This window comes from Periophthalmus magnuspinnatus, chromosome 20, assembly GCF_009829125.3.
Source record: "Periophthalmus magnuspinnatus isolate fPerMag1 chromosome 20, fPerMag1.2.pri, whole genome shotgun sequence".
NCBI lineage: Eukaryota > Metazoa > Chordata > Actinopteri > Gobiiformes > Gobiidae > Periophthalmus > Periophthalmus magnuspinnatus.
Genome location: NC_047145.1, coordinates 25,406,394 through 25,428,703, shown reverse-complemented (window position 1 = coordinate 25,428,703; position 22,310 = coordinate 25,406,394). Strand labels below are relative to the sequence as shown.

The 22,310-nt window shown below is 41.5% G+C and overlaps 2 protein-coding genes across 2 annotated transcripts in view; both read left to right on the top strand.

The window, feature by feature from the left end:
- LOC117388166 (cadherin-20-like) overlaps positions 1–8,819 on the top strand; it is a 44,686-nt gene extending 35,867 nt beyond the window's left edge. The window contains exons 7-12 of the mRNA XM_033985640.2: positions 582–829; positions 2,576–2,712; positions 4,994–5,115; positions 6,016–6,133; positions 6,541–6,792; positions 8,299–8,819. Of these exons, the coding sequence (XP_033841531.1) occupies positions 582–829; positions 2,576–2,712; positions 4,994–5,115; positions 6,016–6,133; positions 6,541–6,792; positions 8,299–8,819 (1,398 nt within the window). The remainder of the gene's footprint in view (positions 1–581; positions 830–2,575; positions 2,713–4,993; positions 5,116–6,015; positions 6,134–6,540; positions 6,793–8,298) is intronic.
- Positions 1–22,310, top strand: part of lsm5 (LSM5 homolog, U6 small nuclear RNA and mRNA degradation associated) — a 160,048-nt gene that overhangs the window by 41,863 nt on the left and 95,875 nt on the right. The gene's annotated exons all lie outside the window — the stretch shown is intronic.

The window sequence follows — 22,310 nt, the reverse complement described above, 5'->3', positions numbered from 1 at the left end:
CTCCAAGTGTGTAGCTCCAAGTGTGTAGCTCCAAGTGTGTAGCTCCAAGTGTGTAGCTCCAAGTGTGTAGCTCCAAGTGTGTAGCTCCAAGTGTGTAGCTCCAAGTGTGTAGCTCCAAGTGTGTAGCTCCAAGTGTGTAGCTCCAAGTGTGTAGCTCCAGGTGTGTAGCTCCAGGTGTAGCTCCAGGTGTGTAGCTCCAGGTGTGTAGCTCCAGGTGTAGCACCAGGTGTAGCTCCAGGTGTGCAGCTCCAGGTGTGTAGCTCCAGGTGTGTAGCTCCAGGTGTAGCTCCAGGTGTGTAGCTCCAGGTGTGTAGCTCCAGGTGTAGCACCAGGTGTAGCTCCAGGTGTGCAGCTCCAGGTGTGTAGCTCCAGATCACTCAAGCTCAGTTGTTCCTGAGAGGACCTCTTGTCACTTCACTTGTTAGATGTGGACTCTATGGTGACCCTGTTTCTTTGCTTAACAGTATACAATGTATTTTATTTTTTCTTTTGTTACTTGTTTATATTAACCACATAAATCTGTGAAGTGAATTTGACGAGGAAAAGTGAGCTTGTGTTTGTTGTGTGTTTTGTTCTTTCAGCCATTGGACTTTGAGTCAAAGCGCAGCTACACTCTGAAGGTGGAGGGGGCGAACACAGAGATGGGACCTGGACACCGCGGCCTTTTTACAGACGTCACTATAGTTCACGTGAGCATCGAGGACGCGGACGAGCCTCCTGTATTCCAGCTCGATTCATACCTCCTGGAGATACGCGAAGACGCAGATGTCGGGACTGTGATCAGGACTGTGCAAGCCAGAGACCCGGATGCAGCCAACAACACAGTTAGGTGAGCAGGGGACTACAAGTGTGGAGGTCAACAAGGGTTAAAACTACAAGTATGGAGGTCAACAAGGATTAAAACTACAAGTACGGATGTCTGGGAGGGTTAAAACTCAAAGTTTGGGGATCAGAGTGAGTAAAACTACAAGCATGGAGGTTTGAGAGGATAAAATCTACAAGTATAGAGGTTTTAGGATAAAAACTACAAGTATGGGGGTTTTAGAGGATAAAAACTACAAGTATGGAAATTTGAGAGGGTAAAAACTCTATAAAAAAATAATAGTATAGAGCCTCGGAAGAAATAGAACTACAAGTATGGCGGTTAGAAAGGAGAAAACTACAAGTAAAATTACAAGACTATGTAGGCCAGAGACCCAAACGCAGCCAACAACATGGTCAAGTGAGTATGGAGGGTGGTCAGAGAGGATCAAAGTACATGTATGGTGGTCAGAGAGGGTCAAACTACATATATGGTGGTCTGAGAGGGTCAAAACTACAAGTATGGTGTCAGAGAGGGTCAAAACTACAAGTATGGTGGTCAGAGAGAGTCAAAACTCAAAGTAATGAGGCCTCAAAGGAGATAGAAGTATAATGAGGGTCAAAAGGGTCAAAACTTAAATTGCAGGTGCCAGGGTTCAGTCCCAAAAGCAATGCACACTTTATGTACTATAACTGAATCAAAAGCTGTAGAAGTTTTATACAGTTTTATTAATTTTGTTCTCATAGTGATTCTGCTTTCAATCAATCATATTTACCAGCAGATGGCAGTACTGTTACATGACTCCACAGCAGCTCATCCAATCGCAGCACTTTATGATAAATCAGCTGTTTACTCTTGACTTTAGCAAAATATTAATAAACTCATTTAAATTCCATCACCTGGATTTAAAATGTCTGAGCAGATGTTGATTCTGCCCTCTCTGCTCTAATCGCTAGCTCCTCGTTAGCGTCTGCTTTAGCTGCAGACACATCTTAAACAGGGTCATTAATCATGAGTGGATTGAGTCACTCCACAGTCCCAGAGGAGCAGGTGCTACAGGAGCCCAGAGGGGACAGAAAGTCTAATGAGTTAAACCAATGTCCAGTCATTATTTTTGATGGGATGTCATGTTTGGTATATTACAGTAACCCAGGTGTGACACAAGTACAAGCTCAGAAAATACTACAAAGACCTAACCAGGACTGAACCAGGACTGAACCAGGACTAAACAGGTCCATCTCAGGACTAAACCAGGTCTAAACAGGTCCTTATGGGTATATTCCAGGTCTAAACCCGGGCTGAACCGGGATTTAATCATAGCTGAACCAGGGCTGAATTAGGACAAACCAGGACTAAACTAACTTCAAGCCAAGTCCAAATCAAATCCAAATAAAATCTAAACCAGAACTAAACCAAGTCTAAATCAGGACTAACTTTGGCCTAAACCAGAACTATACAGGTAACATATCAGGGTTGAACTAAAGTGTAGATCCAGTATACTTTGGAACTGGGACTTAAAGTGGTGTTTCTGGTGGTTCTTAAATAAACCAAATAAAAACTTAAACGTAAGACTCCTGACACTATTAAAATGTCTCATGTCGACAAAGTGAAAGCGTGTAATCCTTTTCACAAGCTCCACAGGGTCTGAACGTGTTTGAGAGAGATAAGGGCTTACTGTGGCAGAGTGGTTATCCTGTCCCCTCCTCTCAATCTAAGGAGGTTGTGGGTTAGACTCCTTACTTCATATTTTTGTGTGTATTTTTGTATACTCAGGTACTCTATCGACAAAGGCAGTGACCTGGAGAAGTACTTCTACATTGAGCTGACCACAGGAGCTCTGATGACCGTGAGGAGTCTGGACCGAGAAGAGATCGGATGGCACAACATCACAGTACTCGCCATGGAGATGAGTACGTGTACATGAAGTATTAGTACTTTTACGCAGAATTTGATGATGTCATAATTTCCGATGGAGGGTAACCCAGCAATACATTACTGCAGTACTCACTAAAAAGCCCATGTAATATTAACTAATATAAATTAAAGGTCCTTTATTGCATTAAAAAATGTACTCTTGTAGCCTTAAGTCATGTTCTAATGCTGTTACCTCCTCCAAAACAGACCTGGAGTTGTGTTTTGTTTCATTCACACATGTTTGAGTAACACTTTATTATTCTGTCTTTATTAGTCTGTCTACATCTTCAAAGCTCAAAATGCTCTGTTCCACCTTGTGATGTCATGAAGTGGTAGTTTTCATGTTAAAAGCTTCTTTTATCTTTAGTTCAGTAGAGATTGGCAATTCCAGGTATTAAATGATCCAAATGATTCTAGTGAAGGTGTGTGGAGTTTAAAAACACAGTGAACCACAGTGAATGATGACGTCACAAGGTGGAACAGAGTGTTTTCTGTTTGAGAGAAGAACTCAGCCTAAATCTGCAGGGTTTGTGTGTTAAACATGTGTGAATGAAACAAAACACAACTCCAGGTCTGTTTGTGGTGAGGAAACATTAGATCAGATGAGAAAATAGAGTCATATGGACCTTTAAGCCTTTCTGGTTATAATTACAATATACATTTTTATTTTTTACTTTATTATTTTCAAGGTGATTAATGGAGTCAAAGTAAAGTAAGATTTTGTTTTATGTTATATTTTTATCATGTTAAAACTTGTTGTGATACATGTTAAGTCCTAAATGCAAGAAGTAAGTTTCATTCCTTATCACTGTCATTTACTGTAGCTAGTAAACATGATACACTGCCCGGCCACAAAAAAAGTCGCCACCTGGATTTAACTAAGCAAATAGGTCCGAGCCTCCTGCAGTTGGTCAGGTCTAGGTTCAGCATCAGTCTGTGCTCAAAGAATGAGGTCAGGTGACACCTGAATATACTGAATGACCAGGTTATTCCATCAATGGATTTTTTCTTCCCTGATGGCACGGGCATATTCCAAGACGACAATGCCAGGATTCATCAAACTGTGAAAGAGTGGTTCATGTGCTGGAGAAGGCTTTGTTCAGCGGTCAGACTCTACCATCATCAATGCAAGATCTTGGTGAAAAATTAATGCAACGGTGGATGGAAGCGAAATCAAAATAATGCCACAGTGAATGTGTGCAACAACCAAACATTAGAGTGTGTGACCTTTTTTTTGGGCCAGGCAGTGTATTTGAATGATAGTATAAAGAAAAGTCAAAATACAGCTTCAGATAAACAGATTTTGGATTTTATTTAAAAGAGGTTAAAGAGATCTAGATCATTTTAATAACAAATGTGCTATGCTAGCTGCTCCTGGTGTCTTTGTTGCATATAACCTCCTTGCTAACATGTGCTAACATTGAAAATCTGTCTGTTAAAAGTGAGTCCAAGGTTAAATTTTATAGCTGAATCCTCAACGGTCTAATTAATACTCATATTTTAATTAAATCTGAAGTAGTTTTAGTTCAGGGTGTATTTTCACTTGAGTAACTTTGCAGTCCTCAGCAGATGTCCTCACACAGTGGTCACAGCTGCTCGAGTCCACACTGCTCCCTGAGATAAAAACATGCAAAAATATGAAACATTTTAAACATATCCATCAACATAAACAGTTTCTTGCTAAATAAAGTAAACAAAAGTGACTTCACTGTCAGACATATGATTTGTTATTATTCAAAGACATTTTCTGACACTTTAAACCTTCGTTTAACTAAATTAAGAACTTGTCATTTATTTTTTCTTAGGCTGATTAGCAGAGCAGTAGTTTACTCACTCACATTTATCAAGACGTCAATCATCAATAGTTGTGATATAAAAATACTCCCAGAAGAGTAATTTCTTCCTAAAGTTCAGATAGCTCGTAGATGGCCACCTTTGACTATAACACAGAGCCTGCAGACTGTGTGGGCTGTGGCTCGACCTCTGTGTGATCAATGAAGGGAACAAGTCGTTAGTGAAGCTAATTAAGTCTCAGTTAAATCATTATGCAGCTAGATCAGGTCTGAGCTAATGGACCAGTAGTAAAGGAGAGGAAAGAGGGGGAGAGGTAGGAATGACGACAAGAGTAAGGGGGCTAAAACTGACCCCTGAAGGCATCACTGATTGCGCTTTAAAGTGACAGAAGATTTGACTGACTCGCTACAGTAAAACATTACAAGTGTTTCATGGTTTACAAAGGCTGGTGTGTAACTCTCTGACCCATCTTGTTCTGTGCAGATAACCCATCACAGATCTCCAGTGTCTCTGTGGCCATCAGAGTCCTGGACGTGAATGACAACGCTCCCAATTTAAGCCACTATCTGGAGACCTACGTGTGTGAAAACGCCAAGGCTGGACAGGTACACTGCAACTGTGGATTTTAATGTTCTTCTGATAAGAAGAAACCATGAAAAATATCATTTATACTTTTATCATCTTTAGAGCTTAGACCTCGGCCAGGTCAGTGGCTGTGTTTACATGCCAAAAATCTGATCATTATTGATTTCTGAAGTTATCAGATGTGTGGACCTGGTTTATGGATAATATCTGTATAATAGTGGACCTATCCACATGAAACAGAAACTGACACAAAGTTCAGCGTCTCCTCTGTCAGTGAAATTACACATACATGAAATCATTTTATCACAGTATCCTCAGAATGTGGTGCAATTATTTACAGGTTATTTACGTCAGGTGAAAGGACTTTAAATCATAGGATTAATATGACAAGTTTGTGGAGCCGATCCCAAACAGATAATGAGAAGGTTCGACATTTGTGGAGCAGAAGTTTGGAAATGTCTTTCCAAAACAGAGAATCTCCCATAGCTGATGTCATTAACAGTGTGATGCTAACTGGAGGCACTGCTCTGTCAGAGCTCTATTAGACGTCAATCTAATTAGTCAATCTAATTACCAGAAAGAACTGACTTGGTTGGAACTACCACAGGTGAACTGATTTGTGTTGTGAAAAAAGTCCCTCTCACATAACAGTACAGTCACAAGCTAGCTAGCATTAGCCAACACTTTTTCAGTCAGTCACTCTCACCTTTCTGATGAAAATCAAACTCCTAAACAGGACCACGAACGCTGTGTTTATTAATGTGTGCATTGTGTCACGGTCGTAACTGCTGAACCTTCCACCATAGAGAGACATGAGCGTGATGCGTGACACTGCAAAGTATCAATAGGCCCCTGCTCTGCATGACATCATCAAATTCTACTATAAATGCAAATTAACTTGAGAAATGTTGTATTTTCAGCTGATTCAGGCAGTAACAGCTCTGGACCCAGATGACCCACAGGGAGGACATCGATTCCACTACAGTTTATCTGCAGAAGCCCAGAACAACCCCAACTTCACCCTGCGAGACAACCAAGGTATCAATAAGCCTTATCAATATGCCATATCAATACAGCCTCAATGTTTACATGCAATTTAGTCTCCAATCACAGAGCCATCAGACTTTTAATTGGATCACTTCAATTGACAAAACTAATGAAGTCTTAAATACAGATTAATGGTCCTTCTTATATTGTTGGTATTTAACAGTGAGTCTAAACAGTTACATCTAGCTCTAAACAGTTACATTTACTTGAGTAATTAAATATTGATGCCATTTGTATTGGTGGGACAACCTCTTTGCAATATATTACCAATTGTATAGTAATTTTACTATAAAGTTTCCAAATAAAGGTTTTTGTCAATGCTACTCGAGTAGAGGATGCAGAGGAGAGGGTCCAAGGAGCAGAGGAGTCATAGTAAATCATTTCTCTCTCTCTTTCAGATAATTCAGCTTGGATTTTGACGCGTCGTAGTGGTTGGGCTCTAAGGGACCAGACGGTGTTCTTTCTGCCCATCTCAGTTTGGGACGGGGAGGAGCCTGTTAAGAGCAGCACCACCACTTTAACCATCCGTGTGTGCAGCTGTGACCATCAGGGGGCAGTTCTGTCCTGTAACGTGGAGGCCTACACTCTTCCCGCTAACCTGAGCCGCGGTGCACTCATCGCTATCCTCGCCTGCATATTTGTACTGCTGGGTAAGACTTTTAGCTGGACAAAAAAACTCAAACTCAAAGTGCTTACGACAGGTTTTCATGTTTTTTTCTAATTCTGACTTGGTTTGGTTGACAGTATCTGTGGTCAGTAGTTGTCATAGTTTTACATCAGTCAAGTAGCAGTTTTGTGGAAAAAAACAAGAAAAAAAATAACAAAAGACAAGGTTTAAATCTGTCAACTGGACAAAACGTTGTATGAGTGAAGACGTTTGGCTGCTCATCCAAGCTGCTTCTTCAGTTCTGGTCAGATTGTTGGTGGACACTGCCTTATATCTGTGTGAAGGAAGGGGTTAACTACACTGAAACTGTAAAGAGCTGTTGTCTCCAGTTTCAGCTGAAACTACCCTATTCAACCTTTAACAACCCTGTTATTGTTCTATTTGTTTGGGTCTCAGGATGGAGTTATAGATGAGGGATAGATGACGTCTAAGGCCCCCTTCCTGTTTAAGGAAGGATTCTCTTTCCTAACAAAAATAGGAAAACTCCCTTCTCAAACCATTTCTTTTCTCTGGACTTCACTATCTTCAAAGGAGTGGTTAGTGTCTTTGAGATGGAGATGTACAGCAGACTGGTGTCCTGAGGAGCTCTCACGATGGTGTTGGTACATTCTCTTATGAAGTGGCTTTTTAGCTACCGCTCACTGCACTCTTCACTACACTGAATGGAGTAGAGCACATTACTTTGTTTGTGGCTCGGGGTTTTGTCCTTAGGGTTTTTGCCTTAAAGTGATTGTAGGTTTGAAAAAGACAGGAATCTCATACTGTCTGAAAATTCTCTAGATAGATGTAAGGCAGTGTCCACCAGCTATCTGACCAGAACTGAATATGCGGCCAAACGTCTTTACTCCTACAACGATTTGTCCAGTTGACAGATTTAAACTTCGTCTTTTGCTATGGATCAGACCTGGACGACCGTAAAAAAAAAAAATTTAAAAAAATGCTAACAAAAATGCAAGAAGTAACACTGAGTTGTAAAACAGAATCTCTCTGCCTAATGTTTCAAGGTCCTATATTAAACAAAACTGACTCTTATGAGATTTAATCCATGTCCTAACACTGTGCTCTCCTCAAAAACAGACCATTATTAGTCTGTCTACATCTCCAAAGCTCAAAATGCTCCATTCCACCTTGTGATGTCATGAAGTGATAATGAAGTTAAAGTTGACAGCTTCTTTTACCTTTAGTTTAGTTAGAGATTGGCAATTCCATGGCTGACATAATCCAAATTATTCTAGTGAAGGTGTGTGGAGTTAAAAAACACAGTGGAGCACTTTAAGTATTAGCAAGTGACATCACAAGGTGGAACAGAGTGTTTTGTGTTTGAGAGAAGAACTCAGCCTAAATATGCAGCGTTTGTGTGTTAAACATGTGTGAATGAAACAAAACACAACTCCCGGCCTGTTTGTGATAAGAAAACGTGATTAAAACAGATCAGAATAGTGTGTAAACTGGGCACGTTAAACTCCGCCCTCTCTCCTTTCTCCTTCAGTGCTGATTCTCCTGATGCTGTCTCTCCGCACTCACCGTAAGAAGCCGTATCTCACTGACCAAGAGGAAAACGTCCACGAGAACATTGTCCGCTACGATGACGAAGGCGGCGGAGAAGAAGACACCGAGGCCTTCGATATCGCCGCCATGTGGAACCCGCGGGAAGTGCACCCTCACACCAAACTGCGCCAAGACATGCTCCCGGAAATCCAGAGCCTATCCCGGTACGTGCCACAGACCTGCGTCATCGGACCTGCTTCCTCTGCAGACGGAAATGTGCAAGGATATGTTTTGGCAAAGCTTATAGAGGCAGATTTGGACCCATGTGCACCGCCGTATGACTCGCTACAAACTTACGCGTACGAGGGAGAGGGATCAGTGGCGGAGTCACTAAGTTCGCTGCAGTCAGGAGCGTCAAATGCAGATCACGAGTACGACTATCTAAACGACTGGGGACCACGGTTTAAAAAGCTAGCAGAGATGTATGGAGTGCTGGAGCAAAACAGCTCCCCCATTTGGTAAGAGCAGGAACTGATGTCTTTTGTACATGTTGGATATGCAAAGATGACAAGAAAGACTAGTTCAAATCGATGCAACAAAGATGGTTACGGACCAAAATGCAGTCTGCTAGAAAGCCATAATGTAGGACCATAGAGAGCAACTGAAAATCTAACAGTTTGGTTAGCGCTTTTAGCTAACCCCAATGAAGTGATGTTAGCTTAAATGATACAAGCATAGGAAGTTCTAATAGGATCCAGTTAGGTTCTATGGAAATAATGTCATTTTTGTTGAATAGGAACAAGCAGGAAAAGTAAGTAAAGTTGAAAATGCCCAAGAAAGATATTTACATGTACTTCATATTGGAGACAGCACCCTCTCGTGACAAAAATGGGAAATATTGTTTTTAAAGGTCCTGTGTTATGCAGAATATACTTTTCTTTAGAGGCACACAACCTGTTTGTCTCCATGGAGATGCTGTTCCTTTGTATGACATGTATCAACACATTGGTATTAAACTTTAAACAATCTGCAACTAAAGCAATTGTTTTAGTCGCAAAAAATATATATTGTATGGGGCTCACCTCCCCACAAATCTGACTTGTAACTCGGCCTGGCTTCAGTGTCACCCGCTTGCCTCCCTGGAGATTGAGAAGCTCAATGCTATACTGTGGAACATTCCAGACAAAGCGACAACAACCGCTGAACATTATTTTAAAGTGGGAGTATTTTACTTATGTGGCGTATTAAAAGCTAACACATAACCTCACCGTTACCTTTTATTGTTGAAAATACTGTATTTTGCAGAATACCCCCTCTTTAGGTTAAACAATGTGAAATACTGAGACAAGTGTGTCCAAAGCAGTTTACAAGTCAGAATACTGCCTAATACAGGACCTTTAACACCAGGACTAATGACAAAAGATGCAGAATAGTGTGGGCTTTGTAGAATCAGGCCAGAAAACAAAATGTTTGATGCAAAGGACGGGCTAAAATGGATTTAAATGACCAGTCTTAACCAAGGAGTTTTAACGCAAACAACCCAGCAAAGAGGAACATCAGCTCGGAAACATCGCCTCCATGAGACTCATTTCTGCCTTTTGAAAAACAAGTTTAATGGACAACTCAAAGGGAAGTCGACACATCTACCTGGACGTCCGAATCAAGACTGAAAACGTTTTTTAAGGGATTTGACAATGACTTTTTTGCATTTTTTTATACCTGAAATAAAGTGTACTTTTGGATAAGGGGCATTTGCGTCTGTTTGGTGGCACTTCTGTCTGTGCTCCATACAGCAGTGGGTTTTATATGTTTTTAATGAAATTATGTGATGGTTTAAAGCACATTTTACTGTTCACGTCAGTTTATTAAGACGATTGCTTTTCTTATGTTGTGTGTGCTCTTCTACGTCTGCATTTCTACCAAGTATAATGCCGTTTAAAGATGCACTGTGTAACTTTTCTGCTTTTCTCCATGGAGATGTTATTGCTTTGCTTTGAATGTCCCACAATATGACATTAAACATATTTATGTATTTAGAGGTATTTTTATTACTGAAAAACAAAAAACAAACAAAAAACATGCATTCTTACTGTGAGGCGGGTCACCTCTCCACAGATCTGACCTGGTATAGTGGCTACACCTGCTTGTCACTGTGGAACATTTCACCCTCCACCAGAAAGGTTACACAGCACATCTTTAATTCTATCAGATCTATAACTTTTCATTTTTGTTTTTATAAACTTCTATGAGTTACATTGTGCGATTTGTGGAAATTGTCTCATGCGTCAAAATGATAATTTATTTCTTTATTTCCAATATTTATATTTTAAGTTATTTCCATTGTTAAACGTGGAACAGCCTCTTATGTGTTTTTAGATTGTCCGTGTTACATTTTAAAGGAGCTGTACCTGATTTTGACCATCTTAAAATCATGAAAAACAGATCTAGTTCATTTTAAACAGTTTGCAGTGGTCCAGAGTCATTCCTCATTTACCTTATGCATTAAGAACATCTTAATTATTCACCACGATGAGTTTAGAAGCATTTTCTCAGAGACCAGAGAAAAAGCTAACAACAACTAGCATGCAAATGTGCACTTCATGATTCTCAGACAGTAAAATGTTTTATAAATATATGCAGGACTTGTGTTGACCTGGAGATGTGCTTGTCCCACACTGTCCTGAGCAGACACACTCAAACACATGGGTCCAGGTCACGTACAGCTCCTTTAAGTGTAACATGATGTCTGTGAGCTGAGTCCTCGTCTAATGTGTGTTTTCCTCTTTATTTTAAACATCTGTGTCATAGTGTAATTTTTTCAAGATGAGGAAGTTATTTTATAAATGTTTTGTAAGTGTTTGATGTGAACAGTCCACCGCTGTGCCAGCTCCAGGTTTAGTCTGAGCAAAAAGCCAAACGTGAAACACACACATGACATTTTTATAGACACCAAAACAGCAGGATTGAATCTTTTGATAGTGAGTTTGTTTTAGGCTAAACCTGAGACGTGGTCGTGCTACAGTCAGTGCTGAATGTAAAGTAGTACTTTTGTATTCTTGGTAATAAAACTGTCAAAAGAACTGGACTTCACTCATTATTTACAGTGATGTGGTTCTTTAGTTTAGAAGAGTAACCTATAATATCAGCTAATCTGTGCTGTGAAACAAGTCCCTCTCAAATAACACTACAGGCACAAGCTAGCTAGTAATAGCATTAGCATTAGCCAACAGTTTTTCAGTCACTGTCACCTTTTTGTGTAAAATCAAACTCCTAAACAGAACCACGAACGCCTGGATTGATGACAGGAAAATGAAAATGAGATGATTAAAGCCATTTGTATTTATTTTCTTGACTCTTGAAACATGTTTCTGTGTTTGCTAATGCCGGCATTGTGTCTCCATGGTAACATGGAATGCTGAACATTCTGCCATAGACATACATGCAAAGTATCAATAGTGCTGTTTTAGTCCTGGTATAGTCCAGTGACGTGCAGTCAGGGGAGGCAGGTGACCTATCATAGAGAAAAAATTAATGAAATGGTTATATTTATCAAATGATTTGTATTATAAAGTTTTTTGTTTGTTTTTTTTTTACTTTGCAAATTGAATTATTTTTTTATTCAAAATCGCTGAATTTTTACTTTTACCGTTCAAATACTGAGAAGAGATGTGCGGAGAGGTACCAGCCGTTTGTGACTCAACATGGACTGTGGCTCAGCAGTGACAGCTACTGCTTTATATGGCTGTGAAAAGGCCCTGGGTGCGGCGCGTAGACCCCTGGCCTCATGGTAGGGGGCACTTGTGAGCCCAGGGATTCTTGCAACTCATGGGGCAGCAGAACAGTGGCAGCAAGCTACAATTTAGAGTTAGCAAGGCAAGTTTAGCAATCCATTCACTTTTTTCTTCTTGTCTGGCCCTACTTTTTAAATGGAGGAAGATTACATATTAAAGCTCAAGCAGTTTTCTAAACTGGACTTTCGGTCGAAGCAGGAGGTTATAATTAAAGGAAGACCAACGCCGGAGCTAAAGGGTTTGCTCCAGACGACGGGAAGAAAGACTCGCTCTTTTCAAACAGAGTGGTATGAAATGGTAAGAAATTTAATGACTTCAATCCACTGAAAATTGGGGAACCAGAATAAGGATATAAAAACAATACAAAACCTGCTTGCTTTTTTATTTCACACTATTAGAGCTATTTTATACTTTGGACTTTGAAACTTTTATTTTGAAATTCTTTTTTATTCTGGCCCCAAGTCACTTACTATGAGAGAAATTGGCCTGGGGCCAAATGCACTTGCCGACACCTGGTTTACATGTTTGTACATCTGATTGTGACGACATCAGTGCCTCACCAGCCATGAACCTCACTGCACGTCACTGGTATAGTCTTAGTTTAGACAGTGCATTCATATGGATTAAGTTCACGTTTAATTTGGGTTTAGCCCTGGATTAGTCCTGGTTTAGTCCTGCTTTAGTCCTGGTTTAGTGCTGGTTTAGTCCTGGTTCAGTCCTGGTGTAGTCCTGGTTTAGTCCTGGTGTAGTCCTGGTTTAGTCCTGGTTTAGTCCTGGTTCAGTCCTGGTGTAGTTGTCAGCTTCCCCTGGTAGTACACCTAGAATAAAATCCAGAAGGCGCGTGTATATTCCAATCCAGATGTTTATTTCAGCACAGGCGATAATCCACACTGATTCGACACTATCTCCCAAAGGTTACCTCTCCTACGTGAGCTCTTATACTGGTATGACACATCGCATCTTCTTAATGATTAGCTAGGTTTGTCTCGACATAAACAGGTCCCTCTGAGTTTACATAGGGTCAACACGGACATAGCATGTGTGCTTAGCTGGTTCTCTGAGTTCAGACATACACATAGCAGTTCAAAGTACTTATAGCAAATATACCACAGTGGAGCTCACAGGAGGCAAAACAAGTAATCATACAATTTTGTGATATGAAATATTAAATCAGACATTTATCTCACATAGTCCTGGTTTAGTCCTGGTGTAGTCCTGGTTTAGTCCTGGTTTAGTCCTGGTTTAGTCCTGGTTCAGTCCTGGTTTAGTCCTTGTTCAGTCCTGGTTTAGTCCTGGTGTAGTCCTGGTTCACTCCTGGTTTAGTCCTGGTTTAGTCCTGGTGTAGTCCTGGTTTAGTCCTGGTGTAGTCCTGGTTTAGTCCTGGTTTAGTCGTAAGTATATATTATGCTTACATGAAGTTTACTCTAGAGATCGGTCGATATGTGTTTTTTCGTGGCTGATAAAGATTGTTCAGAATCCAGAGGCTGATGAGCTCTGCCGATATCTTAGGGTCGATATTTAGAGCCCATTTGGATTATTTTCACCAAATGATGTAATTTAAATTTACTACAAACTCCTCCCAAGCTCTTTTTTACCACAAATTCATAAGAGAGCCGTGCGACATGACATATCAGCCAAACGATATATCAGCCAAACGATACATCAGCCAAACGATATATCAGCCAAACGATATATCAGCCAAACGATACATCAGCCAAACGATATATCGCTCTATCTCTCATTTATACAAAGTCCTACTTCAGTTTGTCCTGGTTTAGTCCTAGTTAGGCTCTCTCCTCTCTCCCCCTCTCTCTCCCTCTTTCTCTCTACTCCTCTCTCCTCCTCTCTCCTTCTCTCTTTCAGTGTATAACAGCAGTGTCAGCCTCAGGTTAAACTCCAGATGTAATCCCATTTGGACACTGTCTCTTCCAAAGCAAACTGCCTCTGCAGACAGCTCCATCGTCTTCATCGTCTCCATGACAACATGTTGGATGAAGATTATAACCTGGTCCGGATTAAGATTATGGCCTCACATTATCTTTGAAAACAGCTGTGCTCCAGGCCCCGCTGTGTAATCCAGCGCTTTTAAAAACACAGGGATTTCTGCACCTGTGTGGACAGAAGAGGAGAGGAGGAGGAGAGAAGGAGAGGAGCAGAAGAGGAGGAGGAGAGGAAGAGAAGAGGAGAGGAGGATGGAAGGAGAGGAGAAGGAGGAGAGGAGGAGAAGAGTAGAGGAGAAGAGGAGGAGAGACGGAGAAGAGAAGAAGGAGAGGAGAAGAGTAGAGGAGGAGGAGGAGAAGAGGAGTAGGAGTATTAACAAATAAACAGACTTTATGACAGCTGATCCTCTGAACACAGAGTAATCATAGACACATTAGTCTGATGCAGATTAAATGTGACACAATCATGACGCTTAATATTAAAGCCACAGTATGTTCATTTTTAGCCAAAAAATAGACTCAAATGTTTGTTTGTTTTTCCTTTGGTTGCGTTAAAATACGCGTCCTCACTGTGAGTGGGCTCGCATCTCCACAGACCTGACTCTTATTTGGCCAGATGAGCGCATTTAACGCAGAGTTCAAACAGGGTTCAAACTGTAACAGGTACTAACTGATACTGTGAACCATGATAACCCATATCAGACCACACTGAAGGACAGGTCCAATGCAGAGGACATGTTTCCCTAAGACAGTATGTTATCTGTAATACAGCAGTAGCTGCTGTTACTACCAATGCTGCTACTATTACTATTACTATTTCTACATTATTGAATCACTCATTACAAACAGTCTAAAAGTGCTACTGCTCCTCTTGAAATGTGCCACTGCTCTTCTTTAAAAGTCCCACAGCTCGTCTTTAAAAGTTCTCTTGTCTCCTGTGTTTCCTGTAAACTGGTCAGGATTCAGATGACACATGGATCTCTGCTTCTCTGTGGAGTTTTAAATAAATACTTTCTCAAACATACGTTTGAGAAAAGTTAAACTGTTGCTACTCTTTTAATTGAGTTTGTGAAGAATCCAAAGTCCAGAGGGGTCAACTCAGGTCAAAGGTCAGAATAATGTTTGCATCAGTTCCTGGAACACTGACCTCGGGGCGGTGGAAAGTAGAACAGCAAGGCAACTTAGTCCTAATGCTCACACTAACACTAATATTACAGTAAGGGGACTTAATGTACTTTGGTGTTATGAGTCCTGTTTTAAGCTCATTCCTTGCAGTTTGTCCCTATTTTAAAACCCTCTTCAGTTTGAGGTTTCCGAGTCTGGCAGAATTATGTGACTTCAGGATTCGGTGGAAATGGATTTATGACGTTCTATTTTTCACTCGTCTGTGTCAGATTGTGAATTTAAGATGGCTGCCAACGTCACTGCAGCCGCAATGAGTTTAGGACATTATGAAAGTACACCTGAGCTCAGACGAGAGAGAGAGAGAGGAGGAGAGGAGGAGAGGAGGAGGAGAGGGGGGAGGAGGAGGAGAAGGAGGAGAGGAGGAGGAGAAGGAGGAGAGGAGGAGGAGGAGAGGGGGGAGGAGGAGGAGAGGAGGAGAGGAGGAGGAGAAGGAGGAGAGGAGGAGGAGAAGGAGGAGGAGGAGAGGGGGGAGAGGGGGGGAGGAGGAGGAGAGGAGGAGGAGAGGAGGAAAAGGAGGAGAGGGGGGAGGAGAAGGAGGGGGAGAGGGGGGGAGGGGGGGAGGAGAGGGAGGAAGAGGAGGAGAGGCAGGAGAGGGGGGGAGTGGAGGAGTGACAGGAGAGGGGAGAGAGGGAGGAGACGAGAGAGAGGGAGGAGGAGAGGGAGGAGAGGGGGAGGAGAGGGGGAGGAGAGGGGAGAGAGGGAGGAGGGGGAGGAAGAGGAGGAGAGGAGGAGGGGAGGAGGAGGAGAGGGAGAAAGAGGAGGAGAGGGAGGAGAGGGGAGAGAGGGAGAAGGAGAGGAGACAAAAGAGAGGGAGGAGGAGAAGGGAGGAGATGAGAGAGGGAGGAGAAGGAGAGAGGAGACGAAGAGGGGACGAGAGAGAGGGGGGGGAGAGGGGGAGGATACGAGAGAGAGGGGGGCGGAGAGAGGAGAGAGGGGTGTAGGAAAGGGGAGAGTGGCAGGAGCAGGAGACGTGAGTGAGAGGGAGGATGAGGAGGAAGAGAGGAGGAGAAACAGCGAGAAGGAGAGAGGAGAGAGGGGGAGGAGACGGGGGGGAATTAAACAGTAATTCAATAAATGCAAGCTAAAAGTTTAATGCCATACTGCGGAACATGAGAGATGAGAGGCAAAGTAATGACATCTCCAAACAATGTGCTCTCCAAAAAAGTTACATGCATTTTTTAAAAATCTGCTGAAAAACAGATGAATGAATATTATTACAATGAACAGTGTAGCAACAGTTTACACATTTTTCCCATTATCTGGAGGGTTGGTGGTTTGATTCCTACTCTGACCTAGTGACTGTTCTTTGGTGATTACAGTTCCTGGCATCAAGTCGGCTTTTGGAGGTTTTGTCATAAATTTAAATTGTAAACAATGATTTATCTTAAAAATAATCAGATTAAACATTAGCGACCCTGCCCCCCGGGCAGTGCAGACAAGTGCTGGTGGACTGTATAAAGAAGTGGACTAAGTGAGTGTGACGTCACCCACTGTGTTCAGCTTCAGTCAAATGATGCTCATCGAGGCTAAAGCAGTTATGGGGCTAATTTAGGTCCATATTGGAGTTTCTGACCTCGAGTATCATAGCAACCAAAGAGCCAATCTAGAGCAAGGCTGTTGAAGGTAATGAACCACCCACACCGCTGGTTTAACAGGGAGTGGGCGCTTAGCAACGCTGTCAATCCAACCTGTTGCTAATGCTAGCTAGCGGGTGGGACTTGGGGGAATGAAGGCACCTGATTTGCCTGTTATTATGTTCATATCTTATTTTACGGACACAATAGTGGAATGCCTGTGTAATCTCTCAGTCGTACAGGTCTGAACTATGATAAAAAGCCAAAAGTTTAATCTGTCAACTGGACAAATTGTTGTAGGAGTGAAGGCATTTGGCTGCTCATCCAAGCTGCTTCTTCAGTTCTGGTCAGATTACTGCGAACACTTACATCTGTCTGAAGGGAGGACCTAACTGCATTGAAACTGTAAATAGCTGTTGTTTACAGTTTCTGTTTGTTGGCCAGGTCTATTGAGCTACACTAAGTGTGCACTGTGCCTGAGATGTACTTAGTGTAGTCATTCAACTCTTAATGGGTGTGTTTCTAATCTATTAGCATCCTGGCTAGCTCTATTGTTCTCTTTGTTTCCTTTGTTTGTTTGGGTCTGAGGATGGAGTTATAGATGGAGGATAGATGATGTCTAAGGCCTCCTCTTGTCTTTCCTAACAAAAATAACTTCTTTAACACTCCTCTTAAACCATTTCTTTTCTCTGGCTCAGATCTGAACTTTACTATCTTCAAAGAAGTGGTTAGTGTCTTTGAGATGGACATGTACAGCAGACTGGGGTCCAGAGGAGCTCTCACGACGGTGTTGGCACATTCTTTTATGGAGTGGCTGTTTAGTTTCTCCAGTGTAACACTCACTGCACTCTTCACTACTCTGAATGGAGTAGACACATTACTTTGTTTGTGGCTCGGTGTTTTGTCCAAGCCATAAAAGAAGTGGCTTTGATGAGTGGCGAAACGTCTTCCCTCCTACAACTTTTTGCCAGTTGACAGATTTTACTTTTGGCTTTTACAATAGTGAAATAAAAACCCCAGGATCATGTAGAGCGGGTTAATACGACCATTTTAAGACCAAAATGACGAGTCAGGTAGCACAGCAGCAGGTACAGAGAGAGGGGACACAGTTTTCTCATGTAAAGTGAAGTAGACTCAGAGTCGATGGAGCCGGAACTGCGCTCATAATCACTTCCTGTATGGAACGCGGCGGCTAGCAGGTTAGCTATGTCCATTTATTATACAGTCGATTGAGGCCTAAATATGCACTGTCCGGATCTCTGATTTACTTTCCACCTTTACTATAAAACCCTGTGAGGTTTACTGCTGTGGACAGTTTAAATGATGATTACGGCCGACGCCATTAGTTGCTATGGCGATTCTCTGCCGTGACCACTGCCAGCGTGGGCTTTGGAGGTGCATGCTGGGATTGTGTGATGACAAGTGCAGGAGCTCTATACTTCTTGTCATATTATGGCATCAGTTGTGAAAGCAGCCAGTACTTTCTGTTTTGTTTTGTTTAACTTTAAGAATCTTCTCCACAAAGTTGGACTCTATAACTTTCTTGGTCTGATGTATATGACAACTTTTCATTGCACAAATTGCCTTCAAAACTCTCCGCCTCCTTATGCTAACGCTAACCTGCCATTCACCGGAGCAATTATCAGATGTTAATCTCACCTTTTCACATAAATTGGTTGGGACCGGTTCAGGTAAAGCAAATCTCGGATGGGACATTTTGTGATGAATAAAATATAATCCTCGGAGGTCGGGACTCCAATTAAACCCTCTTGCCTTTCCAGGGGGCGACCTTCTCCTCCGCGCTAACTGACATTTTACGGGAATAATTGAAAACAAACACAGCGGTCGTTAGCGCATGATGGCTAACTGTGGATACTGTTAGCGGCTAAGCTAACACAGAGCTGCCTGGTGAGCTGCAGTGGTTCCCTGAGGAGCGGTAATTAGGTCGTTGACAGTTGGCATAAATATTTGAGCAGGAAAAGGGTCTCAAGGCTAAAAGGCTACTGGGATTTTTGGTCTGGGAAAAGTGCACTCTGTAACTTCTCATATATGGGCTCTGTGTCCAGGAAGATGTTATTATTTTGAGCTGGAATACACTCTCAGGGACCAGATCAGAGTTTTGCTGTCACCGTAAAGCTAACCACGACTAGCATGCTAACGCTAATGCTAACTTCCTGATTCTCTGACAATAAACACTTTATAATCAGATGCAGACAGCACACAGCAGACTTATTTTGTGCTGCTTATACGATATATCTGTACTGGGGAGACACTTTTGGCTCAAATACGTAGAAGAAAATGTGAATTTTTATTGGACTATTTCAACAGTTTAATGTCTAATTATTACTGCTGTGATTTAGAAACTCTAAAGCAGTTTATATCAAATGTCTTTATTTTTTCACAAAAAACATCTGCTGTTTGTGTTGCTGACAAACAGAAATCTACAAGAACAAGAAGTCACTTATCAAAGACAGAGATACCCCCCTCCCCCTTCCCTTTACATATTCTAAAAAAAACAAGTCTATACAAATTATGATACACACATGATATACAAACATGGTATCAGTCTTAACAGTGCATGGTAAAGGAAGTAACAGAGAAACTTTCCATAATCTAAACATTTAAGAATGGAAGGTTCACAGGGCCAAGGGTCAGTCAGGACATGCAAAATACACTGCCTGGCCAAAAAAAAGTCACCACCACAAAAAACCCAAACCAAAATTTGGTTGTTCCGCCTTTACCTTTGATTACGGCACATATTCGCTGTGTCATTGTTTCCATTTTGCTTCTGCAACGTTACAAGATTTATTTCCATCCAGTGTTGCGTTAATTTTTCACCTGTTACATTGATGATGGTAGAGTCTGACCATTGCACAAAGTCTTCTCCAGCACATCCCAAAGATTCTCAATGGGGTTAAGGTCTGGACTCTGTGGTGGACAATCCATGTGTGAACATGATGTCTCATGCTCCTGAACCACTCTGTCACAATTTGAGCCTGATGAATCCTGGCATTGTCATCTTGGAATTTGCCCCGTGTCATCAGGGAAGAAAAAATCCATAGATGGAATAACCTGGTCATTCAGTATATTCAGGTGTCAGCTGACCTCATTCTTTGAGCACAGACTGATGCTGAACCTAGACCTGACCAACTGCAGGAGGCTCGGACCTATTTGCTTAGTTAAATCCAGGTGGTGATTTTTTTTTTTTGGCCAGGTAGTGTATGACTCCAGGTGTAAGCCGATGGTGCGAGGTCCACGACGTTTAACCTGAGCTGAGACAGGTGAGAGTCCTCAGGTGGAGTTCTCTGTGTAAGTGTCAGATGCAGATGTGTGGACCTGGTTTATGGTTAATATCACTGGGCCTATCCACATGAAACTAAAACTGACACAAAGTTCAGCATCTTTTCTGTGTAAATGAACAAAGTCAGATATTTTTTTTACTCAACAGCTTCAGAAAGTGGAGCCATTATTCCACACATCACATCCTAAAGATGTGATTGTTGAAGGTGAAAGAACTTTAAGTTATGAGATTCATTTGACGAGTTTGTGGAGCCGATCCGAAACAATGAGAAGGTTCAACATTTGTGGAGCAGAAGTCTGGAGATTTCATAAACAGTGAATCTCCCATAGAGTTTTACAGACCCCGCCCTCCATCTGGAACTATGAAATCATCAAATCATCATAGATGAAATCATCCTAGAGCAGGAACACAACCAATGAAAATGTGACTGACGTGTATTAACATTACATAAGTGAATGCAGGTAAATAAAATGAATCAATATGTTATAACATGGATACAGTTCATTGTCTGTCTCTAACTGTCCTTCTCTAACCACCAACCAAACGCACCAGAAAAATGGCTGTTATACAATCAAGTACAATCTCTCTGATTTTGTTTGCTATACAGGAATGTTTAAAGTTGCACTATGTAACTTTTGTCTCATCCATAGTCTGTATAAAGAAGTGGACTAAGTGAGTGAGACGTCACCCACAGCGTTCAGCTCCAGTCAAATGAAGCTTCCCACCCACTGGTTTAGCAGGAAGCGGGCGCTTAGCAACGCTGTCAATCAAACCTGTTGTTAACACCAGCCGGCGTGACCTCGGGGAAAGAAGGCACCTCATTTGTCTGTTATTAATAAAATAAAAAACCCAGAATCATGTAGTGTGGGTTAAAACGAACAATTAAGACCAAAATTGTGAGTCTGACAGCAGCAGTTACAGAGAGAGGGGACATAGTTTTCTAATGTAGTGAATTGGAGCCATAATCGATGGAGCCGGAAGCACCCATGATCACTTCTTATTTGGAACGTGGCAGCTAGCACATTAGCTATGTCCATTTATACATACAGTCTATGGTCTAGTTATGGTCTAGATCAGGGGTGGGCAAACTTTTTAACACATGGGCCACACTTGGTTCTAAAATTTGACAGGGGCCGGGCCAGGATATATGTATATGTTACATTAGAGATTTGGCCTGTAACATGTAGCAAAGCATGAATTTGAAAGGCTCATTGTACAAATTGTTTTCCAAATGCATTAATTAAATTAATAATTAATTTATTCAATTTCAGTTAAAGAAAAACACAGCAGAAAAACTTGGAACAAGGTTTACCCTTACCTATTTTAAAATAATTTGGTCACGTTCGGCGGCCCGGATTAATAAACCCAAAGGGCCATGTGTGGCCCCTGGGCCGTAGTTTGCCCATGTCTGGTCTGTTACTACATGAAATGTTCCACAGTATGGCATTAAATGTATGTATTTCCACGGAGACAAATAGCTGATGCCAATAGGCCACATTACAGGTCAGATTTGTGGAGAGGCGACATAGCTCACAGCATGAATGCATGTTTCCAAGGTATTCTAAATAAAGAAATAAAAACACCCATAATTAGATAAATAATGTGTTTTAAGCATAATCCATACTGGAGGACATTCCAGCTAAAGCACAAACATCTCCCTGTAAAGAAAAGTTACGCAGTGCAACTTTAAATAAATTCAAAACACAGGAAGAACCACATATCTAAATGCTCAATAATAATAACAATAATGATAATAAGGCTCTTATAGCCCAGTAAATGAGGTGTAAATGAAATAAATACACTTTGAATAGTAGTACATTTGAATGGAATACAAAATTTCCCTAAATTTTCCCTAAAGTTCCTCCCCATAATACTTCCACATTCCCCACTAAAACATAACCCTTAAAACAATGAATCTATATTTCAAAAAATCTCCTTTACTGTCTGTGCACTCTCTCTCACCCTCTGTTGACAACAATGGGAAGCACTTTAAAGGTTCTGTACTATACAAAATGGACTTGTGTGAGCTTTAAACCATGTTGTAATGCTCTACAAAAACAGACCTGGAGTTGTGTTGTGGTTCATTCACACATGTTTAAGTAACCCCTTATTATTACATTATTATCTACATCTCCAAAGCTCAAAACGCTCTGTTCCACCTTGTGACATCATGAAGTGGTAGTTTCAAGTTAACAGCTCCTTTTACCTTTCATTCAGTAGAA